This window comes from Sebastes fasciatus, chromosome 14, assembly GCF_043250625.1.
Source record: "Sebastes fasciatus isolate fSebFas1 chromosome 14, fSebFas1.pri, whole genome shotgun sequence".
Classification (NCBI taxonomy): domain Eukaryota; kingdom Metazoa; phylum Chordata; class Actinopteri; order Perciformes; family Sebastidae; genus Sebastes; species Sebastes fasciatus.
Window position 1 is genome coordinate 2,915,371 of NC_133808.1, and position 17,059 is coordinate 2,932,429.

The 17,059-nt window shown below is 41.8% G+C and overlaps 1 protein-coding gene across 9 annotated transcripts in view; it reads left to right on the plus strand.

Moving 5' to 3' along the window:
* hdac4 (histone deacetylase 4) overlaps window positions 1-17,059 on the plus strand; it is a 223,446-nt gene that overhangs the window by 131,639 nt on the left and 74,748 nt on the right. For 6 of the 9 annotated variants that reach the window (XM_074658171.1, XM_074658168.1, XM_074658174.1 and 3 more), the window contains 3 exons: window positions 161-332; window positions 6,062-6,182; window positions 9,852-9,970. In XM_074658171.1, the coding sequence (XP_074514272.1) occupies window positions 161-332; window positions 6,062-6,182; window positions 9,852-9,970 (412 nt within the window). The remainder of the gene's footprint in view (window positions 1-160; window positions 333-6,061; window positions 6,183-9,851; window positions 9,971-17,059) is intronic. The other 3 variants (XM_074658172.1, XM_074658176.1, XM_074658169.1) reach the window with 1 other exon arrangement.

Below are 17,059 nucleotides of genomic sequence, written 5' to 3' on the forward strand. Positions count from 1 at the left end.
AATTGACTTTCACTTCTTATCAATATCCGTTCTTTGGTTGTGGCTACAGCACACCTCATCAAAACAATGTCTTCTGATATGTTGTGATATCATGTTGCTCATGCTCTGTAGTGTCCTTTACGCATCTTCTCTGTCTCTTTGTACTTTCTTCTTTCTATAGTCTTGTTTCTCTCTCCACCAGCACCAACAGGACTTGCTGGCGCTCAAGCACCAACAGGAGCTGTTGGAGCACCAGAGGAAGATGGAGCACCAGCGTCACGAGCAGGAGATGGAGAAGCAGCAGCGGGAACACAAACTCCTACAGCTCAAAAACAAGGAGCGGGGACAGGAGAGTAAGTAGCAACTGCTGGTGAGCGTGATTCTTTTAATGCCTTCATTATACAAGGCATCAGAAAGCTGTACTATGTGTGAATGTAGTGAGTTGCCAAAAGGAGGAAATTGTACAGAATAAAATGAGACCAGTTATGAGTGTTAGTGGATTGGCTTCCCTGGGGTTCAACAGTGTGATGAACAGCTTCTAAATAGAGCTTTCATACTTGACCTATCATATATTCACTTTCCATCTCCTGAATGCTGCCAACATCTGTTGTAACTGTCCTGAAGCACTGTGTCATATTATCACAGCAGGTGTCAGGGTAGAATAGGCCTCCTCCAGCCCCTCTGTCACAGCACCTGTCCCTATTGCCCAGCAGTCAGAACAGCCTGACCTCGCACATTTACCAAAAGGAACATCTGAATAAGAGGGCCAAGACGAGCTGAGAGGAGCAGGACATTCAAGTGGCACACATGCCCCCCGATTTTTATCATTTGTTCTCTTCTCCTCGAGTCATTTTGTTTGAGGAATAAAATTACTTAACTTGCGGGATCACATATCGCATGAAAATTCATCTCTTTAGGCTTCAAGTAATGCATTTGTGTCCGGCGAGCCAGACAACGGACCAATCAGCATCCTGTAAGGAGCTGCAACCAACTACGTGCGTGGCTTAGGTGTGTGTAACGACACAGAGAGGTGACTGTTCCCTCTAAGCAACAACGGCGGCTCTTAAAGGTCCCATATTGTGCTCATTTTCAGGTTCATACTTGTATTTTGTGTTTCTACTAGAACATGTTTACATGCTGTAATGTTCAAAAAACACATTATTTACCTTGTACTGTCTGCCTGAATATACCTGTGTTTACCCTCTGTCTGAAACGCTCCGTTTTAGTGCATTTCAATGGAATTGCAACGGAATTGCGTTGCTAGGCAACAGCTTGAGTCCATGTTTACTTCCTGTCAGCTGATGTTATTCACATACACTGCAACAGGAAATAAACTGGGACACATTTAGAATGTCTACTTTTAAAACCGTGTAATGATCTAAATATTGTATATTTGTGACATCACAAATGGACAGAAATCCTAACGGCTTGTTTCAAACGCACAATATCTGAATACGGGCTGTGTGTATTTCTCCGTATATTGAGCGTTTTGATAGTTTAACAGTATTTATATAGCACTTACACCTGGGGTAACCTCAAGGTTAGCATAGATGTTACAATAGCATCAGTTATATCAGAGCTGGAGAGCAAAAGTTTGATTGACGGATGGTTCATCCAATCACCTGCCAAGTATTTTTGAAAGTGCCTGCCCTTTTCGAAACAGTTTCCAATGACGGCTTCTCAGATGGTTCTCTGTAACAACCCTCTAGTCGAACCAGGCATTCACTATACCCCGACTTCATCTATATTTTTTGTTTCTTTTTAAAGGATAATTTTGCTCTTTTAAACTCATTTTTGTTACCTTACTCGTCATTGCATCTTTCAAGACAACATTGTACACACAAAATGACTTGAAACGCAATGACAGTTCTACAACAAAGTCAGATTCACAAGCTGTCAGACGATCAGTCTGGTTGTAAACAAACCAACACTTTAGCCAGATTAATTTAAACCACTTTATTCAGCGATAAAATCAAAAGCGTGTCCGGAATGTTGGTGATAATCCTTCATTGCATAGGAAAACTGCGTATGCATAACTTTTAGGGCTGTCAAAGTTAATGCGATAATAACGCGTTAACGCAAATTTGTGTAACACTTCTAATTTCTTTAATGCATTAACACAACTTGCGATCTTTCGGAGGTTGTAGCGGGCTCAGTGTTAAAGCTAGAGTGAAGATACTGGCATTATATGAAACTAGAAAAACCTAAGGAATCCATCGGTACCAACCATGTCATACTGGCTTGTTGCAAAGGAGCCTAAACAATGCTCCAAACTTGCACTAAAGTTTGGCGAGGAAAAGCTGTCATGGCCATTTTCCAAGGGGTCCCTTGACCTCTGACCTCCAGATATGTGAATGTGGGTTCTATGGGTACCCACGAGTCTCCCCTTTACAGACATGCCCACTTTATGATAATCACATGCAGTTTGGGGCAAGTCATAGTCAAGTCAGCACACTGACACACTGACAGCTGTTGTTGCCTGTTGGGCTGCAGTTTGCCATGTTATGATTTGAGCATATTGTTTTATGCTAAATGCAGTACCTGTGAGGGTTTCTGGACAATATCTGTCATTGCTTTTTGTTGTTAATTGATTTCCAATAAAAAAATGTAAAGCTGCTGCTTATAAAGCAAGCATATTTGCCCACTCCCATGTTGATGATAATAATAATACTTGACAAATCTCCCTTTAAGATTTTAGATTTTGAACGGATAAAAAATATGTGAGCAATTTGCGATTAATCACGATTAAATGTTTTAATCGATCGGCAGCCCTAGTAACTATAGCAAATAGGGGGGAAGTCATAGCTGGATTAGGAAGTCGATCTGAAAACGGTGATGATATGTTTACAATAATAATAATAATTTGTATTTATATAGCACCTTTCAAGAAACCCCAGGGCACTTTACATGGAGGTTGGGAGACAAAACAAAACAAAGCAACTAAACACAAAAACAGAAAAAGCAAAAGATAGACAGATAGCTGAATGGACAGTTGGGCTAATAATTTGACGGTTCCCTTTTTGTTTTCTCTTCCAAATAAGTTTGACTATCCTGGGGATTTGTTTAAAATCTCAACGTCTGACTGCAACATTTTTCCCCCTGACTCCTTTTTAACAACGTTGCCGCATCCCCAGATCTCAGCATTAATTTGGCATGTAAAAGCCATCATGAGCGATGGCACTAACGACCAAACCTGTGACCTTTGATATTTATCATTAGGATTCAAGAGCACTGATGGTACCTTTACTGTCAGGGGTGATGCTGATACGCTGCAATGTGCTCTCACTTGGACTGACAAATATAGCTGTCCTGGTATTGATACTCAAATCAGCTATGACACAATTGAATTTTCTTCTCTAGCAGGAGGAAATGTGTGTGGCTGTTCTTTGAGCTGTGTCAAGCCAATTGCTTTTCTTGTTCCTGTAATTGTTTTATATACTGCACAAATAGAAGGCGACATGAAAGACCCAAGTCGCTGTGTTAAGCGCTTTGAATTGCCTTCTTGTTGAAAGGTGCTATTTATATAAACTTGCCTCACTAAATGTGTTACTTAATGTTTGTATCCACTTAACACAGGACTTGAAGGGCTCTAAAAATGCGGTAAAGGTGCTTCCTTTCATCATGCTGGTGTCATTTACATGAACCACACATAGTATAAATGCACCTGATTCCACTGTTATCAGGCCATTAAATAGGTGTTATCAGTCGCTATAAGCACCACAGATGTGGGTCATGCTAAAACTACAACTTATTTAGGTTGAGTCAACAAAACTACAACTTCTTTAGGTTTAGGCAAATAAACAGGTTTACGAAACAAAACTACAACTTCTTTTACACATTGTTTGTTTCACACGCGATGCAAACTCCGGTCTCCTGGGTGAAAACCCTGAGTTGTGTGTGTTCCATCCATTGTCCACGACCTCCAACCTTTATGGAGTTTCACACTGTCTATACTACAGCACCTGACTTCTGCTTCTGCTCCTGTCATAATTACTACGGTTTCTAAAGGTCGCTCGTGTTCTTTTATTTCTTCTTTCGGTGATCTTCCATGTGAATAGATGATAAAACCTACTAGTGGGTGTAGTAGGCCGCTATTGACCCACATCTATGGGGCTTATAGCTGACTGATAACGCCTATTTAATAGCCAGACAACAGTCTAATAGTTGGCTAATGAGGAGAAAACGACTCGCTTAAACTGTTCAATTTCAATGCTTGTAGTTACAAAGTTCACATTAGTACTAGCCATGCAATTATGATGACTTTCCTCATTAATTCATGTTGTAAAGTTAATCAGTCATCAAGACTGTGTTTTATTATGATCAGGGTCTGAAATTAGCACCCGCCACCCACCAAATGCGGGTAAATTCTTGGCAGTGGCTAATAAAATCGTCAGGACATCTGCCACTTTGGCAGGCAGGGAAAACGCTGGGGATGGGAACAGAGATCGGTTCCTAGTTGTTAGATTCCTTGGAATGTCATGCCTCCGTCTCAATCGTTTTCTCTTTGATGCTTTCCGACAGTAACACATGCACAATGACGCATACGCACGCTGTATCATGTTCCAGTTTGTTTGGAACCGGAGCCACGGCGGAGATAAAAAAAACTCAACAGCATGGCGCTACTACTGCTAAACCTGAGGCGACGCACCCTATTCCCTGATGATGCTACACTGTGAACAACAAATCCATGCTGAAATCAGCAGGAGAGTTAGTAACTTTACCTGTTAGCAGTTGGTGGACAGCGCAGTCCTGCTTGGCTAAATAACGGAGCTACTAACGTTAACGGAGTTGCCATTTCATTACATTATGAGAAGTTCAAGCTCTGCTCAGTAAAAATTACTATTGGGTGAAGGTAAATTACAACGTTATCATGATGTGTTCAATTGTAATCTCGTAAAATTAAGCTTTTGGCGAGAAACTTGAATAAATCCATACATTTTTTGAAGGAAATGGTGTCACAGCAATATAATATAGATATTAGAGAAATAATTATGACCTGTTTAACTTCCTAACACTAGCTCTAAGCTGCTTATAATACATCATCAAAACTACAGATGCCAACATGTTTTTAATCAAAGCAAATATTTAAATAATCATATCTTTTATATAAAATATATCAAACCTTGAATGACATCAGATCTAACATGTTATTTCTTCATTTAGCACATTAATTTCAAAATTTGAGACCCTGATTATGATTATTATCAGTATAGCTGTAAAATACTGTGATGTGTTTTTTTTTTTGTTTTTTTTGGGACAAGCTATAATGTGGTTTTTCGCCACATTTCGGCACAAATCCATTTGAATATACATTTAATGGTGGACCCACATTTGTAACCCTGATTTTCTGTCAGTAAAAGTCCTTTTCCCCGCCGGGCAACGTGAGCCTACGGTTTGACGTCTGTGGAAAGAGCATCGGGTTCGTAAACAGAGGAAGCTTTGTTAAGTACTGCAATAAATTGCATAGAAGGCAGTCTCATAAAAGCCAATTTCCTTCAGTGGCAAAGCGGACATATTAAGGATGTCAGCACTTCCAGCTGCACCGTGATTTAGAGAGCGTATATTAGCTGTTGTCACGTTCACATACTGTATTTACCACTTCCTCTGTCAAGCTTGACACATCACCTGTTATCACTGTCACACTCTTAGGAAGCACACCTCCACTGTTTTTTATTTTCCCTTTATTGCTCTCCTCTCTCTGTTCCTCACTTTTCCTCTTGGTCTCTCTCTCCCTTGACAATTTGTTTGTAGCTGTGAAATGAAGGTGGTAATTGAGGAGAGACCGGGAGCTGAAGGAAACTTGCGTGAGTTACAGAGCGCTGCTGTCGTCTCTGTGGAATTCCACTGAAACTCTGATGCAAGACGAGCGCGCTCTGCACGTTACAAACCCATTATCTATCGAAGCGTGGATGGATGTTGTTATAATGTTCATGGAAGTGTCACAGATTGGACAGTACAGGCACAGTACAGTACTGAAACGTCTCCAGAAATGCAATACTGAAGGAAGTGTACGAGTCGATAGATAAAAAGTGTACAAACCCCTTTGGTTACTGAGCTCCCCCTGTCTCTCTGTCTCTGTCAGGTGCCGTCGCCAGTACAGAGGTTAAGATGCGGCTTCAGGAGTTTGTCCTGAACAAGAAGAAAGCCCTGGCTCAGCGAAACCTAAACCACTGTCTGCCCAGCGACCCGCGCTTTTGGTATGGGTGAGTGTCACAGTCCACCACCACCGCCACAGAACCACTTATGGCTTTGGGATGTGACTGGTTGTGAATGGAGAACTGATGCGATATTAGGTCAAAATTCAAGTTTATGTCAGTAGAGATGTGAGAAGTGGACAGGCAACAATGAGAGCAGAGCTTTCTATGACTTTGTATGCATCTCATTGTCACTCATTGAGTGTCTGAAATTATCAACGAGCATCCTTTCGAGCATCTTTTTCAAATAAAAAAAAAAAAGCATTTTTTTTCTCATTTAAATGTTTTCTTAATTTTCTTTTTTTAGAAAGCCTGAAAAAAAAAATGAGCTTATAAAGTTTGTTCACATCTATAAAATACTTCTATAAAAATCTTAAAGAAAAGTTGCATTCGAATGCAAATGATGGATAAGATCCTTCTCTTTTTATCTCTTTCATACTTACCTTTGAGTGATCTTTCAATGTTACTTAAAGCAGCAGTAGGTGAAATTGGAGCAAATATGATTAAAAAAAGTTATTTTTATAAGACGGTCACTATATCCTGACAGTAGTGCATGAGACAGGTAATCTGAAAAAAAAATCATGTGCCTCTGTGTCCTCCGGTGCTCCTGACAGCATCTGTAAGATTTCACAGACCGGAGGAAAACAACCAATCAGAGCCGAGCTGGAGCCTTGCCGTCTCTGAGCAGCTGTCAATCACTCACAAACTCCGGTCAAACTAGGCAGCACTGATCGAATATGAATCAATATTCTGTTACTGTAATGACTATTTCTCTCCTCAAATGTGTTCAGAAACATCTTGTAGTGTACTGTTTAGCTGTAAAATGAGAAAGTTTGTGACCCGGCAGCCATGTCTAGATCTGTTGAGGAAATACCAAGCACCGCCCACCAGCCAGAGCACACTCTCTCATTTTAAGATGTTTCTGAAAACATTTGAGGAGATAAATAGGCATTACAGTAACAGAATATTGATTCATATTTGATCAGCGCTGCCTAGTTTGACCGTTTGATCGGAGGTTGTGAGTGATTGACAGCTGCCTCCGTTGAATGAACAGCCAATAGGAATGCTCTCTCTCAATGAAATGACCTGTGATTGGTCAGAGTCTCCCTTCACAGGCTAGTTTTTTTAAAGCTTTAAAACAGAGCCATGAGGAGGAGCAGAAGTCTAGTTTTCTCTCAGAACACTTGAATTACAATATGCTGAAAGGTTATTATGGAATTTTTGCCCAATGATGCCAAAAACATTCTGCCTACTGCCGCTTTAGTGATTGGGCATTTTCTGGTTTTAAAAGACAATTCCACACAGATGAAACCTTTTATTTCTAAGCTATCAAATATAAACCTGTATTGTTTTCTTTTATCTTTATAAGCCTTTTCTTATCGAAGATGAAAAAGAATTGCCACACCGAGAAAATATCAAAACACAAAAGCCACAACGATGAGCGACAACAGTCCCTCATCGTCCTGGCTTTGCAAACGTGGCAAACCTTGTGGTGTAACGAACCCCCTGTTGCGTGGGAGTCCCTGCGCACGTAGGACGTTACCAACGTCAACATTGGCGTCTCTAAGAGTCCTCGCCGCTTGCCTTGAAACTACAGAGAAAACGTTGAAGGAACGAGGCTCTTTTTTTCTTTTCTTTTTTTCCTGTCGATGTTTGTAGTCGGTGATTGACAGCCGGCTCTCTTTGAGGTGTGCTTGGTGCGTGCGTGTGTTTGAAGTGGGCTGAGAGAAAAGACAATGGCACCTCTCATGCGCTTTAAATATTTGAAGAGGCTTTAAGCAGTCAAACATTTCTGCCAAGGCAGGAGATGAGAGAACAATCCAAAGAGTGTGCCGTCAGTGAGGAAACTGATTTTTCTTTCACTGTCACCGTTTCTCCCATTTCTTTAGTGTCCTACCTGTTTGCTTCCTCCTCAGTTCTTCCATATCTGCCTCCTTTCCTGCTAGGGATGCACCGATACCGATACCAGGACCTACCGATACCAGTATCGGTATCGGGTCTGATACTGTGCTCATGTACTCATACTCACAAAACAGCTCCGATACAACGGCTCCGATACCACTTAACGGTGGTGCACCTGACCCCGCTGGGCCGGGATCCCACCTCAGCCGGCACACCGGCCCACACTTTCATTGTGCCACGGGGTTTTGCTTCCACCCTCTGACTTGTGCGTGCGTTAGACTCCTTGGTCCGTGTTTCAAGACGGGTCGGGTGGGTTGCGGACCTCGCCACAGACCTCTGGCACCTTTTACGATCTGGCGGCACGATGCGGATGGGGCGCACTGAGGACAGTCCGCCCCGTTCGACAGTCGCACCAGGAGCAGGGGGCCGTCCCCGGCGGGTAGAGAGGATGCAGCAAGCCCTTTGTCCACAGTGCGGTGAGGTCTGGGCGTCAGGAACGCTTTAGATAATTTCTTCAAATTCAGGACAAACGTCCACTTGGATTCAAAGATGACCTGATTTGATTTTGGTTGTCAAAGGTCACTGTGACCTCACAAAACACGTTTTTTTGGCCATAGCTCAAGAATTCATATCCTAATTATGACAATTTCACACACAAATGTCTTAGAGGATAAAATGAAGTGATGACATTTTGGGCAGACATGGATGTGAAATGCAACTTGACTGGTTGGCGGAGGCATACAACCGCACGGCGGTAATTCTAGTTCTCTTTAAACTAGGGCTGTCAGAGTTAACACGACAATAACGCATTAATGCAAATTCATTTTAACACCACTGATTTCTTTAACGCATTAACGCAATTTGGATTTTGAGGTTGTAGCCGGCTCAGTTTTAACTCAAAGCTTGAGTGAAGATACTGGCATCAAAAGAAACTAAAAAAACCTAAAGAATCCATCGGTACCAACCATGTCATACTAGCTTGTCCCGAAGGAGGTTAAATAACGCTCCAAACTTATGCTACATTTTGGCGAGGAGATACTGGCATGGCCATTTTCAAAGGGGTCCCTTGACCTCTGACCTCCAGATATGTGAATGTAAATGGGTTCTATGGGTACCCACGAGTCTCCCCTTTACAGACATGCCCACTTTATAATAATCACATGCAGTTTGGGGCAAGTCATAGTCAAGTCAGCACACTGACACACTGACAGCTGTTGTTGCCTGTTGGGCTGCAGTTTGCCATGTTATGATTTGAGCATATTTGCCCACTTCCATGTTGATAAGAGTATTAAATACTTGACAAATCTAATTTTGAACACATAAAAAATGTGCAGTTAATTCGCGATTAACTCTGATTAACTACGGACAATCATGTGATTAATCGCGATTAAATATTTGTATCGATTGACAGCCCTACTTTTAACCTCATCTCTCCTCTCATTCTGCATCTCTTACCTTCTCCGTCCCGGTCTCTGTGCATTCTTCACCCACCTCTGAGAAGGCAGCTTGGCCTCAGCCTCTTTGCTGTCTTATGGTGAAAAAGACGAGCAGAGGATACTTACGTCCCCTCTCTCTACTCTTTGTCTCTGTCTCCATTCCACCCACACATTGTCTTCTCTGCTGCGTCTTTTAAAGTGTTGACCTCGGGGAGGGAAGGTGGAAGCTGTCTTTGTCACTACACCTTTTGTATGTGTGTTTATGGGAAATCAGGTAAGGTACTTGGCAAGCATACATAAATACTGAAGTATATTTATATATTTTTTTCTTTTTTTGTAGAAAAACCCAGCACAGCTCTTTGGACCAGAGCTCTCCTCCCCAAGCAGGATTGTCAGCCTACACCCACCCGATGCTGGGCACCTACGACTCAAAAGACGACTTCCCTCTCCGCAAAACAGGTACAGAATGGCGCCGTGGTTTTACTGAGGTACCGCTGCTTTCTGACATCCATATTCCTCCACCTCTTAAAAACCAGCTACCCATTGCATGTCTGGAGGCGAGCCCTAATCTTCCTTTCCCCTGCATTAGCAATTGAAATGGCTTATTGGGTTTCACAGTCGGGGCACATGGACCAGGAGTCAGCCACTGGAGGATTAAATGGAACCCCTAAAATAGTATCAAAAAAAAGATATGAAAGGTTATTTAATGAGGTCTTTTGAAGCAGTCTCATGTAAATGAGGGTGGATAGATGGAGAGTGGAGCTCTAAATTAGAACATTAGAAACCAAAATTGTGTTAAAGGAATACATTTTGGGAAATATGCTTATTTGCTTTCTTCCTGAGATGGAAGATCGATACCATTCTCATGTCTGTGTGGTAAATATGTAACTGGAGGCCGAAGCCTGTTAGCTTAGCTTAGCATAAAGTCTGGAAGCAGGAGAAAACATCTAGCCTGGCTCTGCGCAAAGGTAACAAAATCAGCCTCCCCAGCACCTCAAAAGCTCGCTATCACGAACAGTGTAGAGACGACAATCCGACAGTTTTACAAGGGGGTTGTGTGCCGGATTTCTTTGCCAGAACCAGCTGTCAGGCAAGAAGCCGACTCCAGAGGCCTGTTTCAGAAAGCGGATTTAGTGAAAATTTGAGAGTTGATTAAGCCTGAGATGAGGGAAACTCTGGACTTTCAGTTCAGTTACCATGGTAACTGACTCTGAACCTAACGCTGCGCGCTGGCAGGTTTTCTTCAACTGAGTTTCTCGCCGTCTCCTCGCTCTTACGGAACCAGACACACAGTTTTATTTTCGCATTCAGTCCGCATCAAAGCGCGTATGGAAGCGCATTAATTAGCAGAGGTTCACGTCAGAATTTAATGATATTAGTTTGATACTCAGGACTGTCTAACGTTACCGCTTTTATGCTCTGTCATTTCTTTGAACAGCGGCTTTTGCCTTCACATTTAAATATCACACATAATCGAATCACCCTCAGCTCAGAATGAAACCTCTGCATGTCCTACTTTTTTGCAAAGTTCATATTTAATAACAGCGTGACTGAGACAGCTGTTGGTCTGTTAGAGCAGTTCCACTAAAATGTTTATTGCACATAATGTGAAATCTCAGTAAAAATCAGTATGAAGCTCAGACACGTAGGATCAATGATTAATGATCTCTGTCATTCGGGATGTGATCGGTCGCACAGCTGGAACACAATTCCTATAATATTGGTCATTATATGTTAATATTTCTGAGTGAGCAGGATGGTGATGCAGCTGCAGAATGGAGTCAGAAAGTGAGTTTATTGAGTAGGCTGCATATAGTCTGAACGTGTTGACTACACTGATTGAGTACATTTGTTGAAGTAGCTGAAATAAAGCCACTGAATGCTGTAGAACCGAGATCCTAATAGATGTCCACAATTCAAAATCGACTATATTTTAACCTTTAAATCAACATTCTGACTGGATCAGACTGTGAGCTTACATATTTTTTTAAATCATCAACTAGGCTATATTTTTCATCTTCAATTCCTGGTTCCTGTCTGTTCCTGATCAGATATATGTAAAGGTCCCATATTGTGCTCATTTTCAGGTTCATACTTGTATTTTGTGTTTCTACTAGAACATTGTTTACATGCTGTAATGTTAAAAAAAAACTTTATTTTCCTCATACTGTCGACCTGAATATGTCTGTATTCACCCTCTGTCTGAAACGCTTCGTTTTAGTGCATTTCAACAGAATTGGAATTGTGTTGCTAGGCAACAGTTTGGGTCCATGTTTACTTCCTGTCAGCTGATGTTATTTACATACACTGCAACAGGAAATAAACTGGGACACATTTAGAATATTTAAGTTTAAAAACGTGTAATGATCTATATATTGTATATTTGTGACATCACAAATGGACAGAAATCCAAACGGCTTGTTTCAAACGCACAATTTATGAATACGGGCTGTGTGTAATTCTCCTTATATTGAGCGTTTTGATAGTTTAACAGTATTTATAAAGCACTTAAACCTGCTTTATAATATAAAAGACATGAAAATCTCACTTTTTACAATATGGGACCTTTAAAATATAATGTAGGCTACAGTCTAATACACAGTCAGATTCCACCACTTTATCATCCATTAAGGAAATGCCAGTCTGGTGAATTAATGGACAACACTGAATAAAACTTTATTGTATTATTAACACTTTTCCCCGCTCTGACTTTTTTTTTATATAAATGTGCACAGTCCACATGCATTAACATCTCTACGTGGACTGGATTAAAATGAAGGCTGTGCTTTTTATTTACCTGTTGCCATGGCGAAGCGTCGTATCAGAGCTCCATTGATGATGGCTTTTCCTCTTCAGGTTCAACCTACTCAGAGTTGATTGAACTGACTCTGATCAGCTGTTCTGGAACCCAAAAGTTTCCCACGTCAGGATTAGTCAACTCAGAGTTCAGGCTTTAGACTCAGAGTTTGTTAAACCTGCTTTCTGAAACCGGGGCCCAGGAAGTTACTGGGTGCAGCCAAGAAATAGTCCTAAATTATCTTTAAGCGTAGAGCAGCAGCGGGTAGAAATAGAGCTCCTAATGGCATCTGCAAGATATCACAGACCGGAGGAAAACAAGCAGTCAAAGCTGATCTGGAGTCTGGTGTCCAGCTTCCATCTATGAGAGCCGGCTGTCAATAACTCGCAAACTCCGATCAAATTGTGAAACTAGGCAGCGCTGATGGAATATGAATCAGTATTATGTTACTGTAATGCCTATTTCTCTCCTCAAATGTGTTCAGAATCATCTTGTAGTGTACTGTTTAGCTGTAAAATGAGAAAGTTTGTGACCCGGCAGCCATGTTGAGATCAGTTGAGGAAATACCAAGTACCACCCAGCGGCTGGAGCACAGCCAATAGGAACGCTCTCTCTCTGAAATGACCTGTGATTGGTCAAAGTCTCCCGTCACGGGCTAGATTTTATAAAGTCTGAAAACAGAGCCATGAGGAGGTGCAGAAGTCTAGTTTTCTCTCAGAACACTTGAATTACAATATGCTGAAGGTTAGCCCTGCGATGGACTGGCGACCTGTCCAGGGTGTACCCTGCCTTCGCCCAATGTCGGCTGGGATCGGCTCCAGCCCCCCCGCGACCCCTAACGGGATAAGCGGTTGCAGATGGATGGATGGATGGATGAAGGTTATTATGGAATTTTTGCCCAATGATGCCAAAAACTTGTTGCCTACTGAAGCTTTAATTCTTCCTGGTTTCAAGGTCTTACAGTGAATGAATGTGGAGGATTGGAGCCTTGACTTTTTTTTCTTCTATTCAGCCTTGTGCTTATCATAGTAGAATCTTTTGTTAACAAATGTTAAAAGCCAGTTGGCTCTTGTCCTGTTTTAGAGATTGACGAACAGGCACAATCCTTCCCAGATGACACAGATCATACTTTTCAACAAAACAAACCCCTTTACTACTCTGAGAAGTGTCCTAGGAAGCACGTAAAGACCACCAGCTCGTGTCTTTTGGATGCGTCAGACTGTTATGTCTCCGTCCTTCTGTCCAAGTCAAGTATGGCCAAGCTGTGATTGTTCACTTAGCGTCAGCAGCTGCCTTGGCAGTATCGCTGCCTGCTTTCACAGCTGGAGGCCAAGCTCGGTGTACTCTGCACTCCCGCCTGCCCGCTGTGAGCTGGAGGCAGGTATGATTTATCCTGGCAACACAACCTCAGACAGCAAGTTTCAACTTTCAGGGACACTCAAATGTAATTCAGGAATTTCTCGGGGTGGCAGTGGTGCTGAGAAATATTCACAACTTACAGTTTTGCAGCCAACACAAAGTACAACAAGGCACCATAGCACAACCGTGCAATAGGGCAATTAATCCAATATTAATAGCGATCACAATTTTGGCTTCTCACAATTAAATGAACGCGATCGACTGTGGCATTGACGTTTAAAATGCGTGCTCTGCTGCATATATCAAGCGCTTCCTAAACTAACAGCTAGAGATGCACCGTCAATCAGCAGACTTATACTCATATATCAGAGTTTTTTTGCCGGTCACACACATGTGCAGCCACCACATGATGGTTTTACGTCGGCACAAAGTGGCACAGTCGGTAGACACACACACACGTCGTCGATGTGGAAGTTTTTCAGTGTGAGTGAAAAAGACATAAAGCTGCAATATGTTACAAGTCCAAAATAAGCCGTGGAGGAACAACCTTAAAACATCTGGATCAACTAACTTACCTAAACTAACTTATATCGTAAATTGTTCCCATGTTGCCCCTCAGAGTAATCACAGCAACCGGCTCGTCTACCGACAGCATGGAGCACGTTATGGTGCATTCAAGTTCTACTCAGTAAAAATTAATATTAGGTGATGGTAAATTATAACCCTATCATGATGCGTTCGAATGTACTCTTGTAAAATATAGTTTTTGGTGAGAAACCTGAATAAATCCAGTTGTTTGAAGTAGATGTTTTCACAGCATTATAAAATAGATATTAGAGAGACAAATATAACCTGTTAATCTTCCTAACATTACCTCTAAGCAGCTTAAAGTTTATAATTAAAACTATTAAAACTATTTTTGTTATCAAAGCAAATAATTAAATAAAAATACAATCACTTATTTCTTAATCATTTGAATTGTGTGCTTTAATGCATGACTATAGATGACAATAACAAAGTAAAAGGACAACATTTAGAGTTAAAAATATTTATATATAAATACAAATATTTTGTCCTTAAAATCAATGAATAATCGCAATCTCAATATTGATCAGAATAATCATGATAATCATTTTGGCCATAATCGTGCAGCCCTACCGTGCATACATCGAGAACATTTCAGAAGAAATGGAGATTCAAAGGCGGCTTTCTTTGTTGCGAGGAGAGGCATAGAGAGAGGGAATACTGTCATGTGCACACATATAGGCTACGGCCCGGTTGTTGAAGAACTGCTGCGTCAACAGCGAGCAGACGCGCCGTAGATCAGATCAGACGGGCAGACAGAGATGAGCTGTGTTCAGGAAGGAAGTGAGTGACAGTGATCGCCACAGTTGTGCACCGCTCTGACGACTAGGCGCTGTCACACATGACGTTCTCGCCTGTGGTGACGACCCCGTTTTTGCAATGCGTGCGTGTAAATTCTAAATGTACGTTAAGAAGCGAGGCCAGGCGGTACAGTATATTACAACAGGGGCTCATTGTCCACGTCTGAGAGGCTCTGTGATAATGGAGAACACAGAAGGCCACTTTGAATGCTGCGGCAGGAAGTCTGCGAGGCCTTCATGACAGACGCAGACTTGTCATGCTGACCCCCTTTTGTCCCTCGCTCTTTCACACACTGTCACACACACATTCCCATATACCACACTGTGCACTGAACATTTAAACCCTGCAGGATGTCCATACAATATAGCACGTTCATGTTCTTTATTTAATTCGACAAAGCTTTGGATTTTTTTACACATGTAATTCAGCGCAGAGTACAGCGAGTGAGCTAGTGGATATGTGTCTGATCGAGAATAATACAGCGTATTGGCTGTTACAACGGTTGTCTCCCTTCCGTCCATACTCGCCAACCTTGAGACCTCAAAAATAGGGAGGATTTAAATACCAAAGCGTGGGGTCTGGACGTCTTCCCCCAGTTTCAGAGACTTTGTTTTCTGCATTCTGGTGACTTTTAAAGAATGAAAATAACAAGTGCACTGCAACAGCATTTATTTTTTAAATAGACCATCTTTTAATTCTCAGGAATGAAAACTGAATAATTCGCCCCTCTGACGTGACCTTGTGTGATTCTCTGGTATAAAGTCGGCTAATATTCATCAGTTTTCATTCATTCATTCATACATTTGTTTGCCCCTGCTTGAGTGTTTCTTTCTCTCCATTTCTCTCTCCGTCTCTCACTCACTGAAGGCCTTTTCAGACACAATGTGACAACAGCACCACTGCGATCTGAAACCCCTTATTTCCAACGGCTCGTGCCACTGCACACCGGCTTTGCTGTGATGCTGTGATGTGCGGCGAGCGCAGCTCAAATCGCGGTGTCGCGAGCAGCTCATCTCCGCCGGGGGAAAGCCATAGGTGTAGCTCTGTTGTCATCCGTGTGGAAACAGTAGGGCTTAAACACGCTGTGCAGTGCACACCAGATAGACTCACATGCACTAACGTTCACACACAGATTACAAATAGATGTTTGCTGCTCTATTAATGCTCTGAATTTAGAATTTAACACCTCAAATCAAACTCACTGGGTAAAGCCTGGTATTTTATACATCTAATCTGAAACCCGTTGGCGTTGAACTGCACACTATTTTGCTGTTAACCACTCGGGTGTCACAACAACCAATAATGGGTCCCACTGATTTTAACATGTGACCTCAATAAGGAGGCCTCATTAGTTGTAACTATCAGAGGGAAATTCCAGCCAGCTCTTTGGTGTCGCTATGTTAATATTCACTCTATATACCCACTGGAGAGACGGTTATATATTTTGATATTAAATTTGAAGACAAATGTCTTTTGGGAATAGCTAACAATGAATGTTTTTAAGCACAAAGCCCTGTTTAACCATCAGTAATTTGTCTGTTAAGAGATTTACTATCTATCTGTTTGCCTGCATAGCTACAGTATATGTCCCTCTAACCTATCTATCTAATGCATCCTCAACATAGGATATTTCTGGGAAGCTCCACTGATGAGTTTCAGCAAACTACTCTATTGATTTCCATAAATCTCCCTCCCTGTCTGCCCCTTCCTTGGAAGAGCGGCACGGCTTCCCCCAGCATGAAGCTCGGGACTCCCATCCGTCAAAACAGATGAGCGACTGATCGATATGTTTTGTATCAGAGAACCAGTTTCCTCCCTCCACTCCCTACTGAAATATTAAGCACCACTTATAGAGACGTTTAATCTGGTATTGATAAGTCATCAGATGGGCAGAGACAGGGACTTTGCAGTTTTTAAATGGCTATCTCGAAGTGTGAGAGTGGATCAGGGAGAGACTTCCAATGTTATTTTTTGTTTTGAGCAGCGTTGTGTAATAGGAGCTTAGA